We start from the raw sequence: 23,944 nt of genomic DNA, 5'->3' as shown, positions 1-23,944 counted from the left end.
AGCTTACTTAAAGGACTAATTTATTTAAGGTCTTTTGATTTTGAAATGTATCATCATGAGAGGCAAGCTGTGCTGTAAACTATTTTCTCAAAAGCAATGCAATCACATAGGATTGTGCAACTCTTCAAGAGTGCAAATCTTTTTTTATACTTCAGCAGCCCTTCAAATTATTAGATTGTATGAAGGTGGCACGGAGTTATCTAAAAAGAGTCTAATATCGCGAAAGGTGGTGCTAACATGCATGACATGACAGGGTATGCCTTCTTTCTCTTTTTAAACTGTAGCAGTGGAAGAGATCTAAACTTACAGGGTGTTGCATGATGTATTGTTGAGGCTGCATCCATGACGGACTCTGAACCTAAAATGACAAAAAAATGCAGGAGAGTCAAATTAACTGTTGCAGAAAATAATTCAAGCTACATGAACTCATCACGCTTTCAGTGAACATATGCAAAGTTTTGAGAATCTTGGGTGGAATCAAACCTAAGTAGTTCTGTGGAGGAGGAGATACTGTGAAACCTAGGACCAAGATCATAACAAAAGAATGTCCTTGCTTCAATTACATGCACAGCGAGCTACTAAAAATTCAAGTACTGTCATACTGAACCTTACTGTTTTAGTCTGCTCATTCGGTCTCTAGCTCTGCGCATGCTTGTGTTGGTACCACTGCTCTCTGCAATGAAGCAATATTTCTACCTCATCAAAACTCCCTTGACTTCGCTCTATGATTAGTCTATGGCACATGTAATTTGGGATTTTTTCCTATTTATAAAGCGTAAGTGAGGATTTCTGAGTTCCGAAACTAAGCTATTTTCCAAGCTGCTCTTTCTTGCATTTATTCCACAGCCCAATGACAATTTCCTGATCTCTCTCAGGACATTGTATCATTGCCCAAAAGACTAGACAGCTGTACCGGCTGCTCCATGAAACCCTAATGTAATTGTTACAATTCTAGAATGAGAAAACAAATACAATAATTAAGTGTCATGCCCGCAGCTCTGCAAGTTAACAGTATATATATTTGCCTCTGCGGACCACATAAGGCGCTATTGAATGCATGTGTGCAAAAAAGATTGGGACTCCTTAATCTCACCAAGGAAAGTCGGGTACTCTTAACAAGTGAAAACTAAGTTTTCCTTGGTTTTCTAGACCAATAATAACAGACCACTCATTCATTTATCTTCTCACTCAATCAACACGTATGAAAGATAAACAGACAGTGTAGCCCAAACAATAGACTCAACAAAACCTGCCCAAAGTAGAAGTCAATACAAACTTTATTAACAAAATGTGCTGTTAAAATTAATCATAAAATCCACAATATTTATAAATAATACATATAAGTAATGTCAAAAAAATAAAACACAGAAAACAATTTCATATACTGTTATTCCCCTTCCTGAAATGAGGGACCAAAAGCTAATAACACACCATAAAAAACCACACCCCCGAGAGAAAATAACAGACAGTCAAATTTGTCATTAACTGTAACACTTTCGTAAAGAGAACAGATTGTTGACTGGAGCCCGATACCTACTCCTCTAAAAGTATATGTCGAACCAGTCAACCACCGAATTGTGTAAGGAGTTATGTCGACAGGTTTCGATGGAACTCATAAATTTAAACCATCTTTATCAAGACACTCTTTAGTTCTCGTGATGATGTACTCCCAATTTTTACATAGAAAGAAATTCTGTGCTGAGCCTCTTAAAAAAGACTTCTATCTCTAGACTAGTGGTTTGAGGAAGAAGGCCGCATATTTGCTCTAAGGCTCAAGTATTGATCCTATGCTGCTCACAATTGGATGTATGGGAGGATCTGCCAGATCCTTATGGATCTTTGGCAGTCCGTACATTGCAGGGGTGACAGGATTTGTATTGAAAAGAAATTTGTATTCATTTTCACAAAATGACTCTTCCAAGAGTTGGCAAACCTCTCTCTTTGGGTCTTCAAGTTTAGAAAAATGAATATGTTAAATAATGTTCTTGAACATTCAAGAGCTGCCTCATACTATTTTCATAATCTGTGGTATCCATTATAACCACCCCTCCGCCTTCATCGGCGGGTTTAATGGTAATAGAGTGATCTTCCTGTAAGGATCGGAGTGCTGTTCTGTGATTAGCAGAAAGATTACTATGTTGTCTAGAATCAGTAGCCAATTTCTATTTCTACCACCCTTTCGAATATTTCTCTGCTTTTGTCTACTTGACTCAACGAGGGGGTAAAGGTTATGCCATAGATCCTTTCAGCATATCTATTACAATTAAGATATGGCATCGGTCATGAATAATGGAGTCTTGTAGACCATTTAAAAGTATTAACATGTAATAGTGTGGCATTGTGTTTTCCATATACAGGAACTTGTTTCTATGTAGCAATTGGGAGTACTTCATCGAGATAACTAAAGAGTGTCTTGGTGAAGATAGTTTAAATTTATGAGTTCCATAGAAACGCGTTTTTTTAAAATCTCTTTATTATTTTCTTCAACCTCAACAAACATATACGGTTGAGGACGGAATCACGAATAAGTGTCTTGTATAGCTGTTAGTTACGATCCATTCAAGTCCATTATCCAGGAGTACTCAGCAAGAGTATACATCTCAAGCAACCAATATAGCCATCACTATAACTTCTAGGACTTCGCGGAATAGGAAATAACAAGCGTTCTGAGCAGAATATTCCATGCAACAATCCGTCTACCTCCCACCCTGGTAACCCTCCCCAACCCTCCCTCCTGCCGGCGCGGACTAAGACAGTAATCAAAGCCATAATGAGGATCTATTTGTATCAGGGAATCGTTTGTTGACACCGTCAGGGCGTCCACGTAGTTCAGAGTGATCAATTACGGAAACGGGGAATCATACCGTTGTTCCTATCTCAATCAGCTAGGTGTGGGGCCCACTAGTCCCCCTCCAAAGTCATATAATTCGTCTCTGAATCAGTATCCTCAACCTCCTTCCTCAAATCAGCCACCAATCCTTCTCACCCGTGCCGAGGCGGCCGGCATCAGGGGCCCCGCCTTGGCTTGGCTCACTTTCTTCTTGAGGGACCGCATTTAGGCCGTCCATATGGCCGACTTCTCTGCACCCCCACGTAAGGTTCACTGCGGTGTTCCTCAAGGCTCTTCCCTTTCCCCTCTTTTGTTTAATTTATTTATTTTCCCCCTCATTTTTGCTTTACAGCAGATGGAGGTCACAGTCTTTAACTATGCCGATGACCTCTAGCTCATTTTCATCCTCTCCCACTCTCCTGATTCCATTCATAACTTTCAAGCAGTAATGACTTTCATCAGGGACTGGATGAACTGCAATCACCTTAAGCTCAACCCCGACAAAACGGAGCTGGTACTTACAGGTGGCAGCTCCAGTCCCTGGACTTCTTTGTTTTGGCCCCCTTCCCTTGGTACCCCCCTCACCTTCCCCCTCAGCTAAAACACTGGGGATAACACTTAACCAACACCTCACTCTGCATTCCCAGATTAGCACAGTGGTTTCATCTTGCTTTTTTATCCTCCGCACTATTCGAAAGATATCTTGTTTCTTTTCCCTCCCGGCTCTGAAACTCATTCTCATGGCCATGGTCTTGTCGCACCTGGATTATGGCAACATTTTGTATAATGGTGTTCCCGCCTATGCCCTCCGGCGCCTTCAATTGGTCCAAAACCAAGCTGCTCGCCTCATTTATGGCCTTTCTAAATCACACCACGTCACTCCTCTGCTTAAAGCCTTGCACTGGCTCCCACTCAGAGAACGTGCTCTATTTAAATTGGGCTGCACGACCTTCCAGGCCTGCGCTGGGACTGCTCCAGCCTTCATCAACTCCGAAATTAAAATTTACACACCCAGCAGAGAGCTGCGCTCCTCCTCCCAGTTCCTTCTCTCTGTACCTCGCTTTCGGAAGAAAAAATCTGGGGGCATGAAGTTCTCTGTCCTCGCCCCCACCTTTTGGAACACCCTTCCTGTCACCATCAAGTCTTTCCCCATCTATTCTGAGTTCCGTAGGGCGCTGAAGACCTTCCTCTTCTCACAAGCCTTCTCGCCCTAGCACCTGCACTTCTGCCATCCAGGGTTCGTATCCCTAGCGCCAAGAAACCAGTGCGCTCTATAAGTATTTTAACTTCAACTTCAATGCCTCCCATGCCCGAGCTGCTTCCAAAGCCCTCTCATTGTGAGACCTATGAGCCTGTTGCAATCGCACCGCACTCTCACTGCTGGCCTACTTAAGCATCTCCGCCCTCCATCTAAGATAGCTAGGCCCCACCTTATCTTTCCAGTGGGACGTAATTTCACGTTTGGCAAGCAGCAGCCCCAAGTCCAAAAACGTGTTTGTCACCTTTGTTTTGCTTGTGTGTGGAAACCAATGCAAGAGACAGGCCCCTTTTTCCAGGCCAATCTGTGTTTCCGTCGTCTTGCAGAGCGAAGTGAGGACCTCCTTCCAATAGGTACCTAGCTGTGGGCAATCCTAAAGCATGTGCACTAAATCTGCATTTCTCAGTCTACATCTGGGGCATTGCGCAGAGTCCGTGTGAAAATACAGATTGATCTTTTCCGGTGTGAGGTATGCTCTGTGTAAAATGTAAAATTCAATTAACTGGAATCTAGCATTCCTAGTACCTTTCCATGCCCTCTTCAACACGTGACCAGGCTGAGTCCGGGATCTCCCTGCCTATATCCGCCCCCCAGTGCGCCTGCAGCCTCTGCAATGGTGTCAACCCTTCCCCCAGCATGCATCTATATAGACAAGTTACTGCCTTGAAGGTGCCCGCTGCCATCACTACATATTGACACGCTGCATTTACCGGTGGCTCCGATAGGCCTGCCCCCCAGTGTTTCTGAATGGCGGTAACTAGGGCTGCATGAATTCGGAAATGACCCTTGGGAGTCCGAAAGTCTCCTGTAAAGCACCGCAAGATAGCAGTGCGCCATCAGCGAATAGGTCCCCAACCATCTGCAATCCAAGCATCTCCCACTCCGCTAAGGCTGACCAATCCCCCCCCCCGATGTGGCAGAGCCGTGCACATACCCAACGGTATCTCTGGAGCATAAGTTCTTTGTACCACTATTCTGTTGTGATAGCGTTTCCAACAGTGCCTTAACGCACCTTCTTCAATCAACAGTTCATCAACTCTCAACCTTTGCTGCAATACCACAAATGACACATCCGGTGCAAATTCACGCTCCGGGCCACGGAATTACTGTGCCACCGCCTGGGTGAAGCACTGGAACTGCGCCGCTAAATAGTACAGTTCGAAGTCAGGGACCACGAGGGCCCCCCTCTGCCCTAGGCAGTATTAGCGTGTCTAATGCCACTCGGCGCCTCCCTGTCCCCCAGATGAAGCCACTTATCGCAGAACGGAGTTGACGAAACAATGAGACAGGTATTCGTATGGGCAGGGTGCGGAGGAAATACAGCAATCGTGGGAGCTCCACCATCTTCAATAGTGCCACCCGTCCTGCCACCGAAAGTGGAAGAGTACCCCAGAAGTGCATGCTGACCGTAAGCCCCCTGAGTGCCCTACCAATGTTACCCTCGATCAGATCTTCCTGCGTATGGTAAATGTGCGTCCCCAGATAGGGGAGGCACCGGGGTTCCCTCGTCACATCGGGCAGATGCAAAGGCGGGTCGCGAGCTCCGGTTACTGGAAACACGCAAGTCTTTGCCCAATTGACTCGCAGGCCCGAGACCTCTCTGGAGCGGCCGAGCAGCTCCCGCGCTCCTACCAATGCCTCATTCGCGTCGTTCAAGAAGAGCACCAGGTCGTCCGCGTACAGTGAAATATAATGCGTCCGCCCACGAAGCTGTATTCCTCGGTATGCACTCTACACTCTAGCATGTGCCGCCAACGGTTCTATAGCCAGAGCAAACTGCAACGGAGAGAGCAGGCAACCCTGCTTGGTGCCTCGACCCACTGGGCACGAAGCGGAAATGACCCGGCCTACCTTTATTCTAGCGCTCGCCACAGTATACAATATTTCTGTCCAGTGGGTATACCCTTCTCCAAGACCAAACGCCCTCATAACCGAAAACAAATATGGCCATTCTAAGCTATTAAATGCTTTCGCAATGTCCATAGAGAGGACCACTGCCTGGTTAGCGTTGCCACGCTCACCCCCCAGCACTCGTATAAGCCTGCGAATACTGCCAGCAGTGTTACGGGTAGGGATAAACCCAGCTTGATCGGGGTGAACCAGTTGCGTCATAAAAGGAAGGAGCAGAGTAGCCAGCACCCGACTTAGGATCTTATAATCCGTAGTGAGCATTGACAAAGGGCGATACGCCGCTGGATCTGCGGGATCCTTCCCAGGTTTGAGGAGGGGAACGATAATCCCCTCCCTAGTGGACGCCGGCAACACCCCCAGCGATCTGGCCTCGCCATACACCGAAAGCAGTCTAGGAGCCAGCTAGTCAATATAAGTCGAGTAAAACTCCATGGGCAGCCCATTGCCTCATGGGGTCTTATTCCGCACCAGCTGTTTAATCGCACAGCGGATTTCGGCGAGCGAGATATCCCGTCCCAGGGAGTCCGCCTGCTCCTCCTCTATCATAGGCAGTTCCAGATCCGTCAGAAACGCTTGAATGTCAGTCTCCGCAGCGTGCAGACGACTCTTGTATAGGTCCGCATAGAAAGAACAGTACCGATCATTAATTTGGTGTTGCGTATAAACTAGGTCCCCCGATGAGGACGCCATCGCCAAGACCGGGATGCATCTAGGTATAGGATTAGCCAGCCACGCCAATAACGTGCCAACCTTATCTCTCTCAGCATGCGCACAGGTCATATATGCTCTATGGTCAAAAGACCTTAGGCGCTCCACTACAACTGCCACTGCTTCCTTCCTAGTTTGGACCACGTCACGCTCATCAGAGTTAACCGAAAAGGCACGTTCAGCCTCCATGAGGGCTTTCTCCGCAGCCTCAACATCCTGCAATATATGCTTCCGCACCCCGACCCATTTGGCGATGCAGAACCCCTGGGTCACAACCTTAAAGGCATCCTACTCCAAAACAGTCGTCCCAGCTGTGCCCTCGTTCTCCACAAAGTATTGTGTAATACCCGTGCCCAGCTCCGTACGGAAGGCGGAATCCTCCAATACTTCCGGGCGCAGTCTCCAGGGCAGGATGGCCGGCAAAACCCCACCAACAGGGGGTTGTGGTCCGAGATCGTGCGGGACAAATATTCACTGCTAGCTGCCACAGTAGCCAGACAAGGACTACACAAGATAGTATCGAGTCGTATGTGCAGATCATGGAGCGCCGAGAAGAAGGAATAATCACGTTCAGCCAAGTGCTGTGCTCTCCAAATGTCCACAAACCCCCAATGATATTGCCATTGGGCTCTAAATTTAGCTAATCTGTGCATTGGAGCAAAAAAGCAATGGCGGGTGCGATCTATCCATGTCCACATCCGTAATGGAGTTGAAGTCTCCCCCCTAGCAACACTGGCTTCGTAAAATAGCCCGCCAGAGCGTTAGACAAGCGCTCAAAGAAAGGTATCTGCTCCACATTGGGGGCATAGACACTACAAAGGGTTACCTCCCGGCTGTTTAGGCGGCCTTCAACCGCCACATTTCATCCTTCCGGGTCAACTAACTGCAGGGTCATCTGAAACGGGACCCCCGCTCTAACCCAAATCAAGACCCCTCGCGCAAAAGCAGAATAGGTAGTGTAGTAAAGTTGCCCTCGCCATCTTTGCTGCAGTGCTGCCCCCCCTGCCTTGGTCAAATGTGTTTCTTTTGGTCAAATGTGTTTCTTGCAGGAACGCTATCTGCGTGCCCCTTCTACCTAAATAGGAGTGGACCGTAAACCTCCGCTGCATTGAGTGTAATCCCCGCACATTCCAAGTCACACATTTCACGTCAGGCAATGGTCCCATGGTATAGGTGTGAAATCCCCCCAACACTCATCCTTCCTCTGCTGCCGCGCCGGCAGGGTCTTCCCTGAAACCAGAACAAACCCTTCCCCCAACAGTCCCACCCCACCCAGTACGTCACCCTCCCCCCACAGAACAGCACTAACATAGTGAATCCCATCCAAACCAACCCAACAATTGCCTCAACTAAGCTAAGGCAAATAAACTAGGACCATCCGGTGGGGCTGGATAGAGCCTAGCATGTACTCTGTAGCAAATCAACACATCGCCCTCTTTCCAGCTCAGAGTCCCCCTGAAACGAAACACCCCCCCTCCATGCCCACCCACTCAGTAACTCTTATAAAGAATTATTATGGAATCCCATTGTGTCACGCATCCAACTGTTCTTGAGAGGTACTGCCGAGCCCTGTGCCGTCCTTAAATAGAGCTAATCTCCCCACAACAGGCCATCCGCCGTCCCGGGAGTAACCAGTGGCAGATGTGCACTGTCCGATGCAGACGAGTCCGCCTCCGATTGCCCCTTCTCAGTGTCCAAGTCAGATCCTTTCGGGGAAGACTGCAACAAGTCCCCGGAGATCTCCGTCACCGCTTGCAGTGCTCCCCTGCACGCCAGCTCAGTCTGCGAGGTTGAAGGTCTTTGCAGGTCCTGCCTGCGGCGCCTCAATCGCCGGGGCAAAGAATCTCTAGCCAGTTCTCGTGCTTCGGCTATCTGTCCATCCATACCTGCCTTATAAGATTCCAGCCATGTCCATGCTTCCTCCGGAGTTTCATAGAAATGAGTTTTACCTTCCAAAGCAATGCGCAGTTTGGGCGGGAATAGCAAGGAGTACTGAATCCCCTCCGCGCGGAGTTCCTTCTTGATGGATTGGAAGGACATACGGCGCTGCTGCGTTTCAATCAAGTAATCTGGGAACAGAGTAACTCTGCTGTTGTCTACATGGAATGGGCCATCCACCCGCGTCTTCCATAGCAGCAAGTCCCTGTCGCTAAAGTGCAACATGGCGCGCCACCACAGGCCGAGGCGGGCGCCCCTGCTGCAGTGGTCTAGCGGGGACTCGATGCGCACTCTCCAGGGTGTAGAAGGAAGATAAGCTCTCCGGGGCCACCACTGTTCGCAGCCAGGTTTCCAAGTAATTCACCATGTCTGATCCCTCAGTCTTTTCCGGCAAGCCCACCACTCGGATGTTGTTCCGTCTATTCCTCCCTTCCGCATCCTCCGCCCGCTTTTCCAGCACTGCGATCCGTTCCAGAACACTCGCCATGCCTTTGGTTAGTGCAACTTGAGCAGGTTCGATCTGAATCTTGATCTCCACCTGTTTCACCCTGTCTGCCAACTTCGAGTGATCTGCCCGTAGTAGGCCCAGTCCAGTCACCACCTGTGCAATGTCCTGTTGTAAAGCAGTGCGAGATTCCGATATGGCGGTCAGGATTTTATCAAGTTGTAGCTGCAGATCCTGGTCTTGCGGCCGCCCGGATGCGTCTTGTTTGTCTCGGGCTGGGCCCTCTGCATCGGAGGGTGGCGCATCCCCATCTTTCTTCCCTCTGGGCTTGCCCATGTCAGCGGCCTCCAGGGCCCTCCACAGCCATTCGGGACGCAGGACAAGTTAGTGCGTAGCTGGCACTCAAAATGGCCGCCCGGTCCGTCTATCGTAGGCCCCACCGTTCCGGCACCTCAGGCTTCCGGATGTTGCAGACTCAGTGACCTTACTAGCACTCTCTCCAGTTATCGCATGCCCCTAGTAGGTCCTTGAAGAGATCCGCCTCACACTCTAGGCCAGCACCTTCGCTCTCCACTCCGTAAGTTCAGTGGGCGCCTACGAGGACAAAGCCGAAATCTTAGATCTTCTATCCTCGATCGGCACGGAGTCGAAAATCACTCCGTATCTCCGGATTTTGTCGTCCAAAGTCACTGATTCCCTCCATGGCAACTACCCTTCGCATTCATGTCCCCGTGGCTACTCAGTGGGGTCCAGGGGGTCAATTAACAGGATAATTGCGGGGTTCACGAGTGGAGCTCGGCGCTCACGCTGCCATCCGCCTCGGCATCCAAACCACGCACTCCATAGAAACGCATTGACGCAACTCCTTACACAATTCGGTGGTTGACTGATTCGACAGATACTTTCAGAAGAGTGGGTATCGAGCTCCAGCCAACAATCTGTTCTCTTTACGAATGTGTTACAGTTAATGACAAATTTGACAGTCAATTATTTTCTCTTGGGGTGTAGTTGTTTATGGTGTGTTATTAGCTTTCTGTCCCTCATTTCAGGAATGGGAATAACAGTACATGAAATTGTTTTCTGTGTTTTATTTTTTGACAACATTACCTATATGTATTATTTATAAATGTGGAGTTTATGATTCATTTTAACCCGTTGGCTGCTTCCGCTTTTTTGCGGCAGTGCGGCCGTTTTAAAAAAACTGGCGCCGTCGCGTCGGCCTTTGGCAGACGGCAGCACCAGCGAGGTAGTGCTGCCGTCGGCCAATGGCAGACAGCAGCAGCCAACGGGTTAACTGCACATTTTTTATTGACTTCTACTTTGGGCAAGTTCTGTTGAGTATATTGTTTGGGCCACACTGTATTTATTTTTCATATGTGTTGTTTGAGTGAGAAGATATAGGATGAGTGATCTGTTATTTGTCTAGAAAACCAAGGGAAACTTAGTTTTCAGCTATTAAATGCATGCCTTGCAATGCTAGATTTGAGCACAGGGAAGACTACATAATACATGGAAAGGGTCATCAATAGCTCAAAATACTCAACAGCATGTAGGCAATGTACTCTTACTACCCGAACCCTCAAATTCACAGAACACAGGTAGAGAAAGAAGCCGAATCATGTGGTCGTCTACATCCTGACCATGCTTTACAACATCACTGTTGAAAAAAAAATGGAGGCAGAAACAATAGGGAGTACTCGTACTCTTAGCATTCAGATTGGCTTAGGCAATTTCAGTATTCCATGCAGAATGATAGTGAATAATATATTCTAGATGAACAAGTTATTTACCTTTGACAATGCTCCTTCTAGTGGATACTCTTATTACCCCAGATTCTTCACCTGCATAAAATCCCCAAGCGCCAGACTGGATGTGGAGGTTTTTTCAGCACAGTCCCTATGTGTCTATATGTGGCGCTGTGTGGCTCCATGTCCTCTGCCCGACTAATGACTGGAACCCTATACCAGTGCCACCCAGGTGCGTTGATGTTAGCTTCTTTCTGGACATCGTCCGTGCCCTAGGACGTGAAACACAACAGTAATCATTTGTGCCAGTGTGAAGGTCGCCTATTTTTGGCCTTTTTAGAAGGAAAATAGTCCATTCCATAGATCAGGGAGATGGAACGACGGTGAGGAATATTGGGTTAAATAGTGTATCCACCTGAAAGAACATTACCAAAGGTAAGTAACTTGTCCTTTAGAATAGATACAAAAGCAGTATCTCAGTTGTGATTTAATTTTATCTAACGTGATGGATTCATTGTGATGAAGTGTTTCGAGAAGGGAGCTGCCGAATTAGATTCCCAGGTATTTCATAAAGCCAGTTTGCATGTGAGACCTGAGGCACCAAGCATATCTCTGGTACCATGTACGTTTAGGGGCGTAACCTCTGACTTGTCTCGGTTTAATTTATAACCGGAGTGCAACGAGTATCTTTCAGTGGTAGTCATGAGAGCTTAGATGGAGGTCTCTGGATTCTCCATAGCGACTAGAATGTCGTCAGCGTACGCTGCTAGTTTCACCTGTGTGTTCCCGAAGCTCACTCCCAATATTTCTTTATTTTGTTTTATATCTAATAGAAGCGGTTCAAGGGCCAGGAGAAATAGGGCTGGAGAGAGAGGGCAGCCCTGCCTGGTGCCCTGTTGTAATCGAAATGAGTCCGATAGGGTGCCATTAATGGCGATTCTAGCGGACGGTGAAGAGTAAAGGGCCATTACCATATTAATGTAAGAGTTCCCCAGATTAAAGGCTTTCATGCAATGTTGTAAGAAGGACCAAGATACTCAGTCGAACGCTTGGCCACCGTCGGGGTGGGTGTTTTGGCTTCCTCAAAGGTGTGGCATAATAGTCTTGTATTGTTGTTGGACATGCGATGTTTTAAAAATCCCACCTGAGAGTTGCTGATTAATTTAGGGAGAATGGCATTGAGTCTATTCGCCAGAATTTTGCAGTCCAGATTTATACGCGAAATGGGACGATAGTTTTTAGTAAGAAGGGGGTCTTTACCATTCTTCGGGATAACAATTATAGTGGCTTCGCCCATTGACTCCGTAACACTGCCTGAAGTGGCGACCAAATGAAATAATTTTATTAGCATGGGGGTGATTGACTTATCAAATGCTTTGTAGAAGCCTGCAGAAAACCCATCCGGGCAAGGGGCTTTATCTCATTACAATGCTCTCTCTTACCCTGTCCCAGGACTTCCATCACAAATTAGATGTTCTACTATCTAAATTCCTATGGAAAGGGAAAAAGGCTAGAATTAGCTTTAAAAAACTACGCCGCAAAAAATCCCTGTGTGGGGTCAATCTAGCTGATTTTAAACTATACCAGATTGCCTTACTTGCCAAACAAGGCTCTTACTGGCTGTCACCACCAGCTGAATACTCTCCGGTATGGCTTAATGTTGAGAAAGCCCTTTTCAAAAATCTTACTCCAGCGTCCATCCTCACTGCTAAAATGAATACGGCCAGTTGCTCAAAGTCCATTTTTAAAAATACAAGACTTGCCCTCCTAAAAATTGATAAATTCCTGACTGACCATGTAAGACGCTCCGACTGGGAGTTGCTATGGCACAATCACTCAATAGTATGCAAAGCTAAACCACTACACAATGTGATCTGGATTAATAAAGGTATACTCTTCCCACATCAACTGTTTAGTAATTCTTACCCCCTCTCTTTTTAAGAACCCCAAACCAAATATGACCTAGAAGCGATGGAGTTTTACAACTTTTGGACTATTATAACAGCAATCTCCAAAGCAAAACTGTCCAAAAAGCCGCCCTCCCTCCCAAGCTATCTAGCTACCCTCAATAAGCTGGGCCACTAGGTCTCCAGGCTCTACAAAATCCGAAGGCCGCAGCAATCCAATCTCAATAAAGATCTTCGACAGTTCTGGGAATCTCACTCAACACTACCAATTTCAGACGTGGACTGGTCCAAAACCTGGGAATCAACCATGAGACACAAAATAAGCCCTACACTCTCCCAGACGAAGTTTTGGCTTCTCCATAAGGCTTTCTGGATACCGGCCCATCTCTTCTCACACAATATTAGAGACCACGCCAAATGCTGGAACTGTAACGAGAAAGATGGTGACCTAAAACACCTTTTACTACGCTGTGCCTGTGTTACATCCTTCTGGGACAAAGTCTTTGCATTCCTTGCAAAAGTTTTGTCCTTCTCCCCCACCAGAGAGTTGTCTACCTTAGTACTTGGCTTCATTAGAGCCGATTCGCTCTCGGATAATGACAGAGCCTTAGTTGACCTTCTGCTCACCGCTGCTGTGAAGATAATTCTGAACAACTGGAAAGACACCCGTAAAGCTTCCTTTATATGTTGGTTAAACTGGATCACCAATCTGAGAGGTGCTGATAATATCTCATTCCAAAACACCCCATGGCGCCCTCCTCATAGACAAATGTGGATTTCCCTTGACAATTATTTTAGCGTATATAAACCTCCTTGAATTTTAAACACACTTCTTAATCTTCATGCCCATATGACCACATATACTTACCACTGAGCCTAATCTGTAACTTACTTGACTGCTCCAGGTACTCTATCCCAGAAAATTTGAAGACTGTATTACCTGTGTCCACCATTCTAGTGTAGATACTATATATGATGTTTATGACTGATGCTATGCTGCTGTCCATTTATTGCTTTATGTTTCTCTTAGTCTTTAATTTACTCTGATTCTCTGTGCTTGTCATTGCCCATACAGATATTTTCCCATTCATTTAATTATTGTAATCCCCATCACACTACTTGTATCCATCATTGTCGCTTATGTTTTTATTGTATGTTTTTGTTTTGGAATCTACCAATAAAAATTTTGTGAAATAAAAAAAAAGCAGTATCTCTATGGGCTGACTGAAAAGACCTGTAGGCCCAAACATCCAAATGCCCTTCTCCGCAGACCTGGCTATTGAGGCAGTAGTGCTTTGTCAATGGGTACATGGATGCCCATGTTGCAGCCTGACAGATATCCATCACATGCAGCCAGTGTCCTAAAGTGGTAGTAGCAGCCTTAAGCCTGGAGGAATATGCTCTGAAGCCTTCTGGAGGCTCCTTCTTTGCCACCACGTAACAGGTTTTAGAACAGAGGACTAACCATCTGGACAAAGTCTGATTCTGCTTTGCTTTGTCTTTCTTTGACTGCATAAAACTCCACAAAAAGTGGATTGTTAACCCAATAGTCTTTGGTACAATAAATATAAAAACCAAGTTCACTTTTGGGTTATGGAGTCTATTCTCATCTTGGGGGTGGGGGGTGGCAAAGAATCTCAGAAGACTGATGGATTGGAGGATGTGAAAAGAGGCCACAAACTTAAGGGGAAAAGCCACTTTGGTCCTGAACACCAGCTTGTCCATAAAGAAGGTACTGTAAGGAAGCTGAACTCATGCAACAAACTAATGATTGACGAAACTGACTGATGTTTAGGGTCAACAGAAGCCTTGAAGCGGTTCAAAGGCCGCAGTTAAGTTCCCACTATGGCGTTAAACAAACAGTTTTAAAGGGAACAAATTAACCAAATCTTTAAGAAAATACATCACAACAGGTGATTTTAACAAGGACAATTGGTCCAGCAAATGTAAGATGGCCAAAACGGAACCTTTAACATTGCCATTCCAAGTCCTTGCTAGGCAAAGACAGAATGTGGGTGGTACGGAAAGCTACAAAGTTGTCCCAGCATCCTCCTAAATCGATTATGCAGAGGAAGCCTACTGCAAGAAACATCCACTACATTGAGCATCTGGAGCAGACTACATTCACTCTCCCTCCCAATCTCCATGCATGGAGGTATATGTTGCGCAGAAACAGGTGCATGACCCTGCTCTGTTGCTGCAAAAGAAAGGTACTCCCAAAACAGAATCTGATCGGAGGACAGATGCTCATCTCCAGAAGTGGTCACCCTCATGACCCAATCCGAGATCACTAGAATGACTTGGGCTTGGTTATTTTTGATCTTCTTAAGAACTCAGTGCAGGACATATAGTGGCGGAAAGCCATACAGGAGTCCCGAGCTCCACTCTAAGTAGAAGGCACCTTCAAAAGAGAGCCTTCTTGGAAACTCCAACACGCAAAGTGTTGACACTGTACATTCTCTGTGATGTTGAAGAGAGAGAGCCGGGGCTTTCTCTATTGTTGGAAGATGACTTGCGATCTCCAGGTGCAGCTGTCATGCGTGATCAGCCAAGCGTCGCACATCCGCCTTGGCGTATAACGATCCTGTTAGGTGGTGTAAAAAACGGGGGTAATGACTTAACAATTCAGCCAGGTCCATAGGCACAGGGCCTCTTGGGAGAGAGTCTAGAATCCCTCTTGAGTCTGATAGTTACAATATCACATCGGGGTGGTGTTGTCTGTGAGGACCTGCGCCAGCCTCTTTTAATGAATGGCAGAGAAAGTTTTAGCAGGATGATGTGAAGGCACCAGGGTTCTTTGATCTCCACCTCTTCTAGATAACCTTCTCAGCCATGCAGTGGTGCAAACTGCTGAAGTACTGAAGAGTTGGCATCTGCCATGATCGGTGAGCAGAATGCTGCAGGCCAATAGATCCAGAAGGCTCAGAGCCGTCCTCAGTGTGACCCAGGACTGATACTGAAACATTGGCATCACATCCCGAATGTCACGGACTCATTTCGGAAGGAAGGCTTGGATATGCACTGGATCCATGAAATCCGATTCGGATGAAAGGGCGCCTTTGCAAATTAGTCAGGTGTGACTTCAGCACACTCATCGTTAGCCCCCAAAGAGGTACAGAAGTTTGCTGATATCTAGAAGTTGTCTACTACTGACTGATGAGTCTGCCTTCAACAGCCAGTCAATGAGGTAGGGGAAGACTATTAGCCCGGACTGCAGCGTGTAAGCTAAAATCACCGCCATAATCTACATAAACCCCCCTGGGAGAACTAGCGAGGGGAAAAAGGGAGCACAGCAAAATAAAAAGGCCCATATAGAACCTCAGTTAGTTTCTGTAGGCCTCCAGGCCTGGGACATTGAAATAGGAGTCCAACGCCATCATCCTGTCTAAAGGATCCAGAGCAGATAGAAACTGGAGTAGAGTAAGAATCTTGAATTTGTCCCCCCTCAGGAAAAAGTTGAGGGGTCGATGAGCAATAATATGGCAACGTTTTCTGCCCTTCTACAACACCAGGAAATTGCAGTAGTGACACCCAGTTTCAATACCAAAGGCTGGGGCCCTCTCTATGTGTCCTTTCTCCATAAGATCTGGGACTTCCTACAGCAAAATGAAGAAATGGTTCTCAGAGAGCAGCTCTGATGTAGGCGAATGGTTGGCCGGCGGAAAGGAATAGCAAGGCTTAGCATCTTTGGAATATCTGTAGTGCCCCCCTGTCGGATGCTATTGCTTGTCAGCAGTAGAAAAAAAGGAGTGATCCTGCCTCCTGTGTGGTAGGTGTGTGCCATCAGACGAGAACTAAAACAGCAAGGAGGCTGGTTAAGGTGTCTGGCAAGTAGATTGTCCCTGGTGGCCTGGGCATTGCCTAATAGATCCCCTTCTGTGCATTTGAAAGGGTTGGGACATCAGCTGTTGGGATGATGAGCCTTTAAAGTGCCTGAAGGCAAAGCCCCTACAGAAATTGATGTGGGTACTTCATTATGAGTTGAGAAAGGCTGAGGTAGAGTTTGGCTGCTCTTCTTTCTTTGAAGTGCTCAAGAGTAGAGTCAGCCTTCTCACCAAAGAGGCACAACTCATCGAAAGGCAAATTCAAGAGTGGCACACGAAAAGCCAGTGTATCTCATCCACGTGGTGCCATAGCACAATTTTAGTTCAGACTGCTCAGCCCAAGCAGTCTGTGGTGTCTAGTACTGAGGGGATGACCTACAAGTCCCCATCTTTGCCATCCTGAATCATCTGTGCTAAACTGTTCCGAAACTCATCAGGACCTGCAGACAAATAATCATCCACTGAGTTTAAATAATGTATGGGAGACTTATCCCAGCAAACAGCTGCCATTGATAGACCTGAAGGGCAAGGCTAGCGAAAGATAACATCCTTTTTCCAAACGCTTCCATACTCCTTGACGCCATATTGGGTGGGGTCATAGGAATTCGGCAGAGATTGTTACACATTTGGCTTGAATTCAGACAGAATTATTACCTAAATGTCTTCTAGCGGGGTCCGTTCTGGTGTCGAGCCATGTTCAGGAGCCATAACTGGTGCCAAGAGTGGACCTGCTTGGGTCTTCATTGACCCATCGAACCGTGGGGCCCGAAGGCATACCAAAGGAAACTAAGATGAAGCATAGATTCTTTAAACACTTACATTTGGTATGGCATTGGTGACAGAGCCAGAAACCCTGGGTACATTGGAACCAGTTGCGGCTTAAGTCGTTACTTCCGGGGAGGAGTAGAGTTGATGCGAGCTACATGTAGCCACCTATCGGTGTGCAGGGACATGTTGAAAAGTCTTCTGGATCCTGCCTGTAGCTTCCCTGGAGGTTGAGGATATTCTAAAGGTGAATAATCTGCAGTTCTATATATCCATCGGAAGCACTTCAATAGGTTTGACTCATTATGGAAAATGTTTAAAAAACATATAGAAAAACAAAACTCAAAATGGCTCAGTCTAGGTCTTAAAAATGTATCCTCTGTGGAAGCCCATACTACAGTCATTCCCCTAAGGTAGGGATTGTAAACTTTGATTAAGAGATATAAAACGGAATTAATCGTACTATTTAATGACAACAAATTCAAACGCATGATTTATCTCTACTTTCTTTTCAAAAGCAAAAACAAACAATAAAGCATGCCAAGTCGTGTCTGTGCTCGCTCAGCTCCTTAGGTGTGGGGAATAACTGATCTGTATACAAGCCTCATATACACATACCAAATTACTATAAATAATTACATACTTATTTTTAAGACTTGTAGTAAAGATTTAACATATGCCAGAAGAACTGAAAATGAGATGAAAATGTGTTAATAATTTCTCAAGTCGTATGAGCAACACGCTATTTAGATTATGCAAAAAAACTCAAACCTGGCCACAAAGTGTAACACAATTACGTCCTCATTACGTCCCAACATGCAACCTAGTTCACTCCCACCACAACCCATAAAAAACGTCTTTCATAAATTTCTCTGGTGACCTCTATGTGGCATACTGATATATACACCCACACTTCATAAAGAGGGTCACCCCTTAATCTAAGACTACCTGGTATTCAGAAGACATTAATAGGAAGAGAACTATCAGAACTAGAACAATACGATCATGCTCCAGAACGCCTTCTAATACCGAGTATGTGTGGAGCGGCATGGGCTGCATCCAAGCTCACCACCCATTAAGCCAAATCTAAGTGAAACAGTTACATAGGCTAACCAATTCAAGACAGTTAAGCACTACATTAATTAATGTATGCTGCATGTCATCCCAGGCCTGCACATGAATGTCAACTGATACCAATTATCATTTCATCAACTCAGGTGACCACACTAATCCCAACACAATCCCCTTCATTGCCCAGTCTCCGTAGAACTTTGAACCACTTCTAAACAATGCCATGACCAAAATTATGTAATCCCTGAAGGCCACAACATACATAAGGAAATCCTATCCTTGTCTAAGAAATACTCTACTTTAGCGTCATTGCACCCTATCTTCATCTCCTCCCTTTGCAGTGGTCCCCGTCCCCTCCTCCCAAAATAATTGGCTGTATAAATGCTCTCCCTACGTCTACAAAATTGCATTATATTTGATGTATTTAATACTTCATCTACAGCCCTAATATGCAATTAATTTTTTATTAAGTCATCCAGCAGCACTTTCTCCCACCGGCTACTTACTACACTTATACATTTGCCACAGAATGAAAATCAGTACCAATCACAGTAATGTGTAGGTAAATTTGCAAAGACCCTGACAAATCATTAAAACTGAAATACTCCCAATAGTTGCCACTCCTGTTCACAAAACTGAACCGGTCTTCAGTCAGCGATGGCAAAGTTTGGAAAGACATACCTCAGTCGACAGAAAAGGTATGTGATGCATCACCAATGAGCGACTGTGCACTGTACATGTGCTAATTAAGATCAACCAATTATTTTGTAATGTGGATCTTACTACTGAATCACATGCTTCGCATCACTTCTGCACTTTTTTGTAATGTAGAAATGTTTTTGTTTTAGTATTTCCTGTTTTTACCACGAATTTCCACCATGCATGTACATCAAGACAATAAAGATATGTGGGAAATAGGTACAGAAATTGATGTGACAGACATTTATCCATTACACATGTTCACAAGAGAAATAGTGTCATAGGTGTTTCTCTCGTAGTGTATGCCTTGGTGCATTTGGCAACTGCCTAGAGCCAGGGAATAACCAGTTTCAGAGCCGGTCACTATCCATTGTGTGGGGTAGCTTTTCCATGGGTTGGTGTCCAAGGACCCCAAAGTGTTGACTTGTTTTTATGAACTATCTCGTCATGTCTGAATAACACATTAGCTCTCTCATGACATCACACAGACATACTAATCTTTTAAATAGTGACTAAGGATTGGAAAGAATGTTGCCACTTGCATGAAAAAAAAATTAACTTTCGCAAAACCGTACGTTGGGTGCATTTTAAGGACAGCCTTATCCTTCTGAATGTATAAGAAACGTTGGTCTGCAGTGAGCATTTGTTGCACACATTTGCCAGAGGAAAGTGAACACAAATAATAGAATACCTTGGGTGAAAGGTCTATTGTTAGGCATTTGCCCATCAGTGACAACCTTACAGAGGCCACACTATTTGAAGGTATGTTGGTATAAGCTGCCATCCCTTGGTGAGATAACACATTTAAGGGAACGCTAATAACTAGTGTCTTGAATAAAATACTCTACAGCCAAGGCCACTGAAATTGTGATATTGTATTCACACTGTTCTCAACAACATTATGACTTTGTAGCATGCCATATGATATACCATCTACAGCATAATTTGAGCCTTCAAATAATATCTATTGTTCTCTGAAATGGAATGGACATTAACAAGAACTTTGTATATAAGGACTCTCATTCAGTTACTCGCACTTTGATAATGCTAACTTGTTTCCATGCACTTAAGAGGTGAGAATTTCAAGCAGACGGTGTTGCTAACCTTATAAGATGGATTGGTTGCAGGAAAATCCTGACCACAGAAGGAACGAAAGCCTTAAATATTAAACTTGGCGGATAGAAGGATTCATGTTTTGACAGAGGATGTCACTCAAGGTTCTATCATGGGTTTCAAAGCAGTCGTTTATTTCCAAAGAACTCTCTAAACAGCCTAAGAAATTTTGCATCTCGTTTTAAGGTCTCATATTTTGAACATTACAGTGCTTTATACTGTCAGACATTTACAAATTAAAAATATAATAAATGAGACTGTTCAATTAATGCAGTTTGATGGCAAGGGATGGTTTGAGAAGCCCCATGGTGTGAACAGAGAATAACTAGGCACTGATCTCCAGAATCCAGTTTTGGAACCAAAGCTCGCATGAGTAATGTAAAAGAAGTAAACCTTCAAGAGGAAATGTGGAAATATCGGATTGGGTTCTGCAGAGTGCAACAATGTATGTGTCTTACACTAATAACTAATAATTTTACTCTGATGTAGAATGAACAGTCTTCATAAAACTGGGTGCACTCACTTTCAGGCTGGACAATAGGTATGATCTCCAGGCTTTGAATTATTTTAAGAAGTCCTAGTACTCGGCCCTGACCCTTAAGCGTACCATGACTGTTAATACTATCAATTGTAATGTGCCTTAATGTTTAGAAGGACACAGCCTCAAAAGAATCTACCTACCCTTCATGATTTTGTGGAGTTTCTTCTAACAAGGCCTGTTCATTAACCCACTGCCTGGTTCGGAATTATCCATAGCCACATCACTGGACAGATGTTAAGCTGCTTTATAATTTGAAGCCTTGGTACAAGTACCCTAATTATGTATTATTAGAACTGTGAAGCCCTTACACTCAAAATGCAGACAAGCCTTGGACTACGGGTAGTACAAGCAGAGTGGAAGCAAAGCCATGTAAACTTCAAGGAGCACCAGCGACACCTTTTAAAAGTTGTTTTTTCTTTAAACATCAAGGAAATGAACTCTTGAAAGGTACCCATTACATCTTGGGAAAACGACGTCCTCTATCTTGGTGGTGCTTTGTGTTTTTTTCGAATGAAATGAGTGCTTGTGAATCAGACGGAAGTAAAAAAACTATCTGAAGATGCTTTGAAGTTGAGGGGCAATGCGGACAATGAATCATGGTCATTGTTAGTCACCAGACCTGCACAGGACCAATGCAAAGATTTACTCTTGGAAAAAGAACTTATTAGTTTGATCACAACTACTTGATAGCAGTATTAGGACTGGTGTATGGGCCTATATTAGGATTCAAGCTGCAAAGCAAAAGAATTCAGTTATTAAAAGAATTTGTTTTTGTTTAACTTCCAATGGCAGTATCTGAAAAGTAGTAGAGGCATTACATTCTACGAACACTTCATCATTCCTTTGGCTATTACCTTACCGTTTCATATTATTAATCTCTTACCATATTATCTTTATATGTTTTGAATAATTCACCAGACACTCACAACACGAATACTTATTTGTGGAACTGTACTCATTCTCTCCCTGCAATATGTACACTAGTCTTAAGTTAGCTCACCTTTGTGAAAACATACTGGAGTAAATTTCAATATTCTTGGCCCTTTTTATGTACATGTCTACCTTAAAGTGTTACATTATTTGTGCATTACTATACTATATTATGTAGACATTTCCTCGGTCGGTTTTGTCTCGATAAGTATTTCATGTGATACAAATTTACATCATCCTTACAGAGAAATAATTGTATTAGAACATTGGAATGTTGGGAGCTCCATTGTAGACAATGGAGTGCTCCCTGCTTCTACAGGCTGGTAAAGGCCCGCAGAGCAACATTCCAATGCTTTACAAAAGCCTCTCGGAGCTCGAGGGGATTTAAATTCCCTCGAGCTTCGAGAAGCCTTTGTTTAATTTGTTAGAACATTCTGCCCTCTAGTAGCAGAATGTTCTGATAGCCTTATAGCCCTTCGTAGCAGGGCTATACCGGCTATTAAAGTCCTGTCCATTGTTAAAGTCCCTCACCTTCGGCTTGGGCCTTTAAGGTGGGAGCGGGCCTTTAATAGCCGGTATAGCCCACTACAGCAGGTTATAAGGCTATAATACTGGTTTGATGCTACTTATTCGTATCCTTATTTGATTGTATGCACTTGCCTTTTCCTCCTTGATAAATGCTCTACTGCCTATTCTTGGGCTGTATATGCTCCATAAACGACAGTTATATTTACATAGGATACTCAAAAAGCAATTCATGTATACAAGCTGTACAGAAATTCCAAATAAATTAAAATCCCAATTACTTTGTGGGGCCTGAGAATGTTCTGTACAAACCTGGTATGTTGACACTGGTGACGCAATGTATGGCGTAATAGATGTCTGAGTGATCATTCGGTTTGTTGCAATACTGTATGGTGAAGGATAAAATCTGTATTTAAAAAAAAAACAAGGTTAAGTTGAAATACACTGAAACACGAATGCTCAAAACTACAAAGCTACATACTACGAACTAAAAGATTTAGTTTTTAGTTTTAGAATATCACCTTCTGACATACCCATTTTGCAAGGCAGCTGTCGTCGGATCATAGGTCAATGTCATACCAGCCTAGAAAGAATGAAGAAGAAGATACTTCGAGAAATCTGACACATTTTTTTCAATAACCTCTACTCAAATATCGTTTACATTTTTCCTTAAATGTAATATGCAACCGTATTTTAGCTCAGCAGTCACTTCACTCTCTTATACAGAAGGTGACGTTAAATGTATTGAATAATTTAAATAAACTCACATTTTCAACCTTTGTCGTACACTGATTTCTAACTGCACACAGCTGAAACGGTCTACCATAATAGCACACACTTTACTATCTATTTCTTTCGTGAGATGTACTGCTAGCTCCATGTAAACTCCATTTATATAAAAAAATCTAACAGATTGTGTGATTTTGTAGTGCACAGACCAGTGCTTTAACCATTGTATTTTCAGAGAGAGAAGAGAGATACACTGGCTTGTTCAGTCAGAAGGCCATATGGTTGGAACATCTACACAGGAGGTAATTCGACAGAGTAGAAGACCTGAGCCGAAGATTTGGGCGCAGCAAATGACCTAGCTGCAACTGTCTCACATGGTACAAAGAAGCCATAGCACAATTTACTCTGTGGGTAAGGTCGGGGACAAGGTTAAAAAAAAAAGAACAGTTTAACATGTACCTAAAGGCAACTCCAAGTAGCAAAAAACAGTCTCCAACAGCTGGTAACATGACCTTCACTGACAGTGGCCTCAATGTTAATGTTAAAGTAAATGTACGTGTAACAGGGAGGAGCAGACCCATGCCTAAACCACAGGCACAACATGGAAACCAGATCTCACTCCCGGTTGCATTAAAAAGCAGGAGACAATATCTTGGCTCTGGTATCACATCCCTTAACTCATTCGAGGAAAATGTGTCCTCCAATGCCATGGGAGTATGGTAAGCTTGAGACAATGCAACAACCACTGGAGGTCTCTGTAACTATGCAGCATGAAGAACCAGCTTGTGAGACAAAAGGTCTGGTAAAGTGCTTCATCTCGTTTGCTCAAATTATTCAAGGGCTCTCTGCCTTTTGAACCCTGGAAAGAATAGCAGACACTAATAGTTTAAGGTGAAAATCTGTAGTGATATTTGTTTTGTTGAGTGTCTGAGTTGCAAGTCTACGTTATTGTTGTGAAAAGCAAATAGTTTTAATTTCCTTATAGTTTTAAACCAAACATACTTA

The 23,944-nt window shown here is 44.5% G+C and overlaps 1 protein-coding gene across 16 annotated transcripts in view; it reads right to left on the bottom strand.

Annotated features, from left to right (window-relative positions):
- Positions 1–23,944, bottom strand: part of RBMS1 (RNA binding motif single stranded interacting protein 1) — a 690,694-nt gene that overhangs the window by 56,156 nt on the left and 610,594 nt on the right. For 8 of the 16 annotated variants that reach the window (XR_015308444.1, XR_015308445.1, XM_086956624.1 and 5 more), the window contains exons 8-10: positions 22,744–22,793; positions 22,523–22,616; positions 308–358 (exon numbers count right to left, since the gene is read on the bottom strand). Coding sequence is in view for 14 of the 16 variants with exons in the window: in XM_086956624.1 (XP_086812750.1) it covers positions 308–358; positions 22,523–22,616; positions 22,744–22,793 (195 nt within the window). In the remaining 2 variants the exon portion in view is untranslated. Of the gene's footprint in view, positions 1–307; positions 359–22,522; positions 22,617–22,731; positions 22,794–23,944 lie in introns of all 16 variants that reach the window. The other 8 variants (XM_086956626.1, XM_086956623.1, XM_086956621.1 and 5 more) reach the window with 1 other exon arrangement.

This window comes from Lissotriton vulgaris, chromosome 2_1 (assembly GCF_964263255.1).
Source record: "Lissotriton vulgaris chromosome 2_1, aLisVul1.2, whole genome shotgun sequence".
NCBI classification, from domain to species: domain Eukaryota; kingdom Metazoa; phylum Chordata; class Amphibia; order Caudata; family Salamandridae; genus Lissotriton; species Lissotriton vulgaris.
The sequence above is the reverse complement of the archived record's forward strand: the minus strand, read 5'-3'. Positions and strand labels throughout refer to the sequence as shown.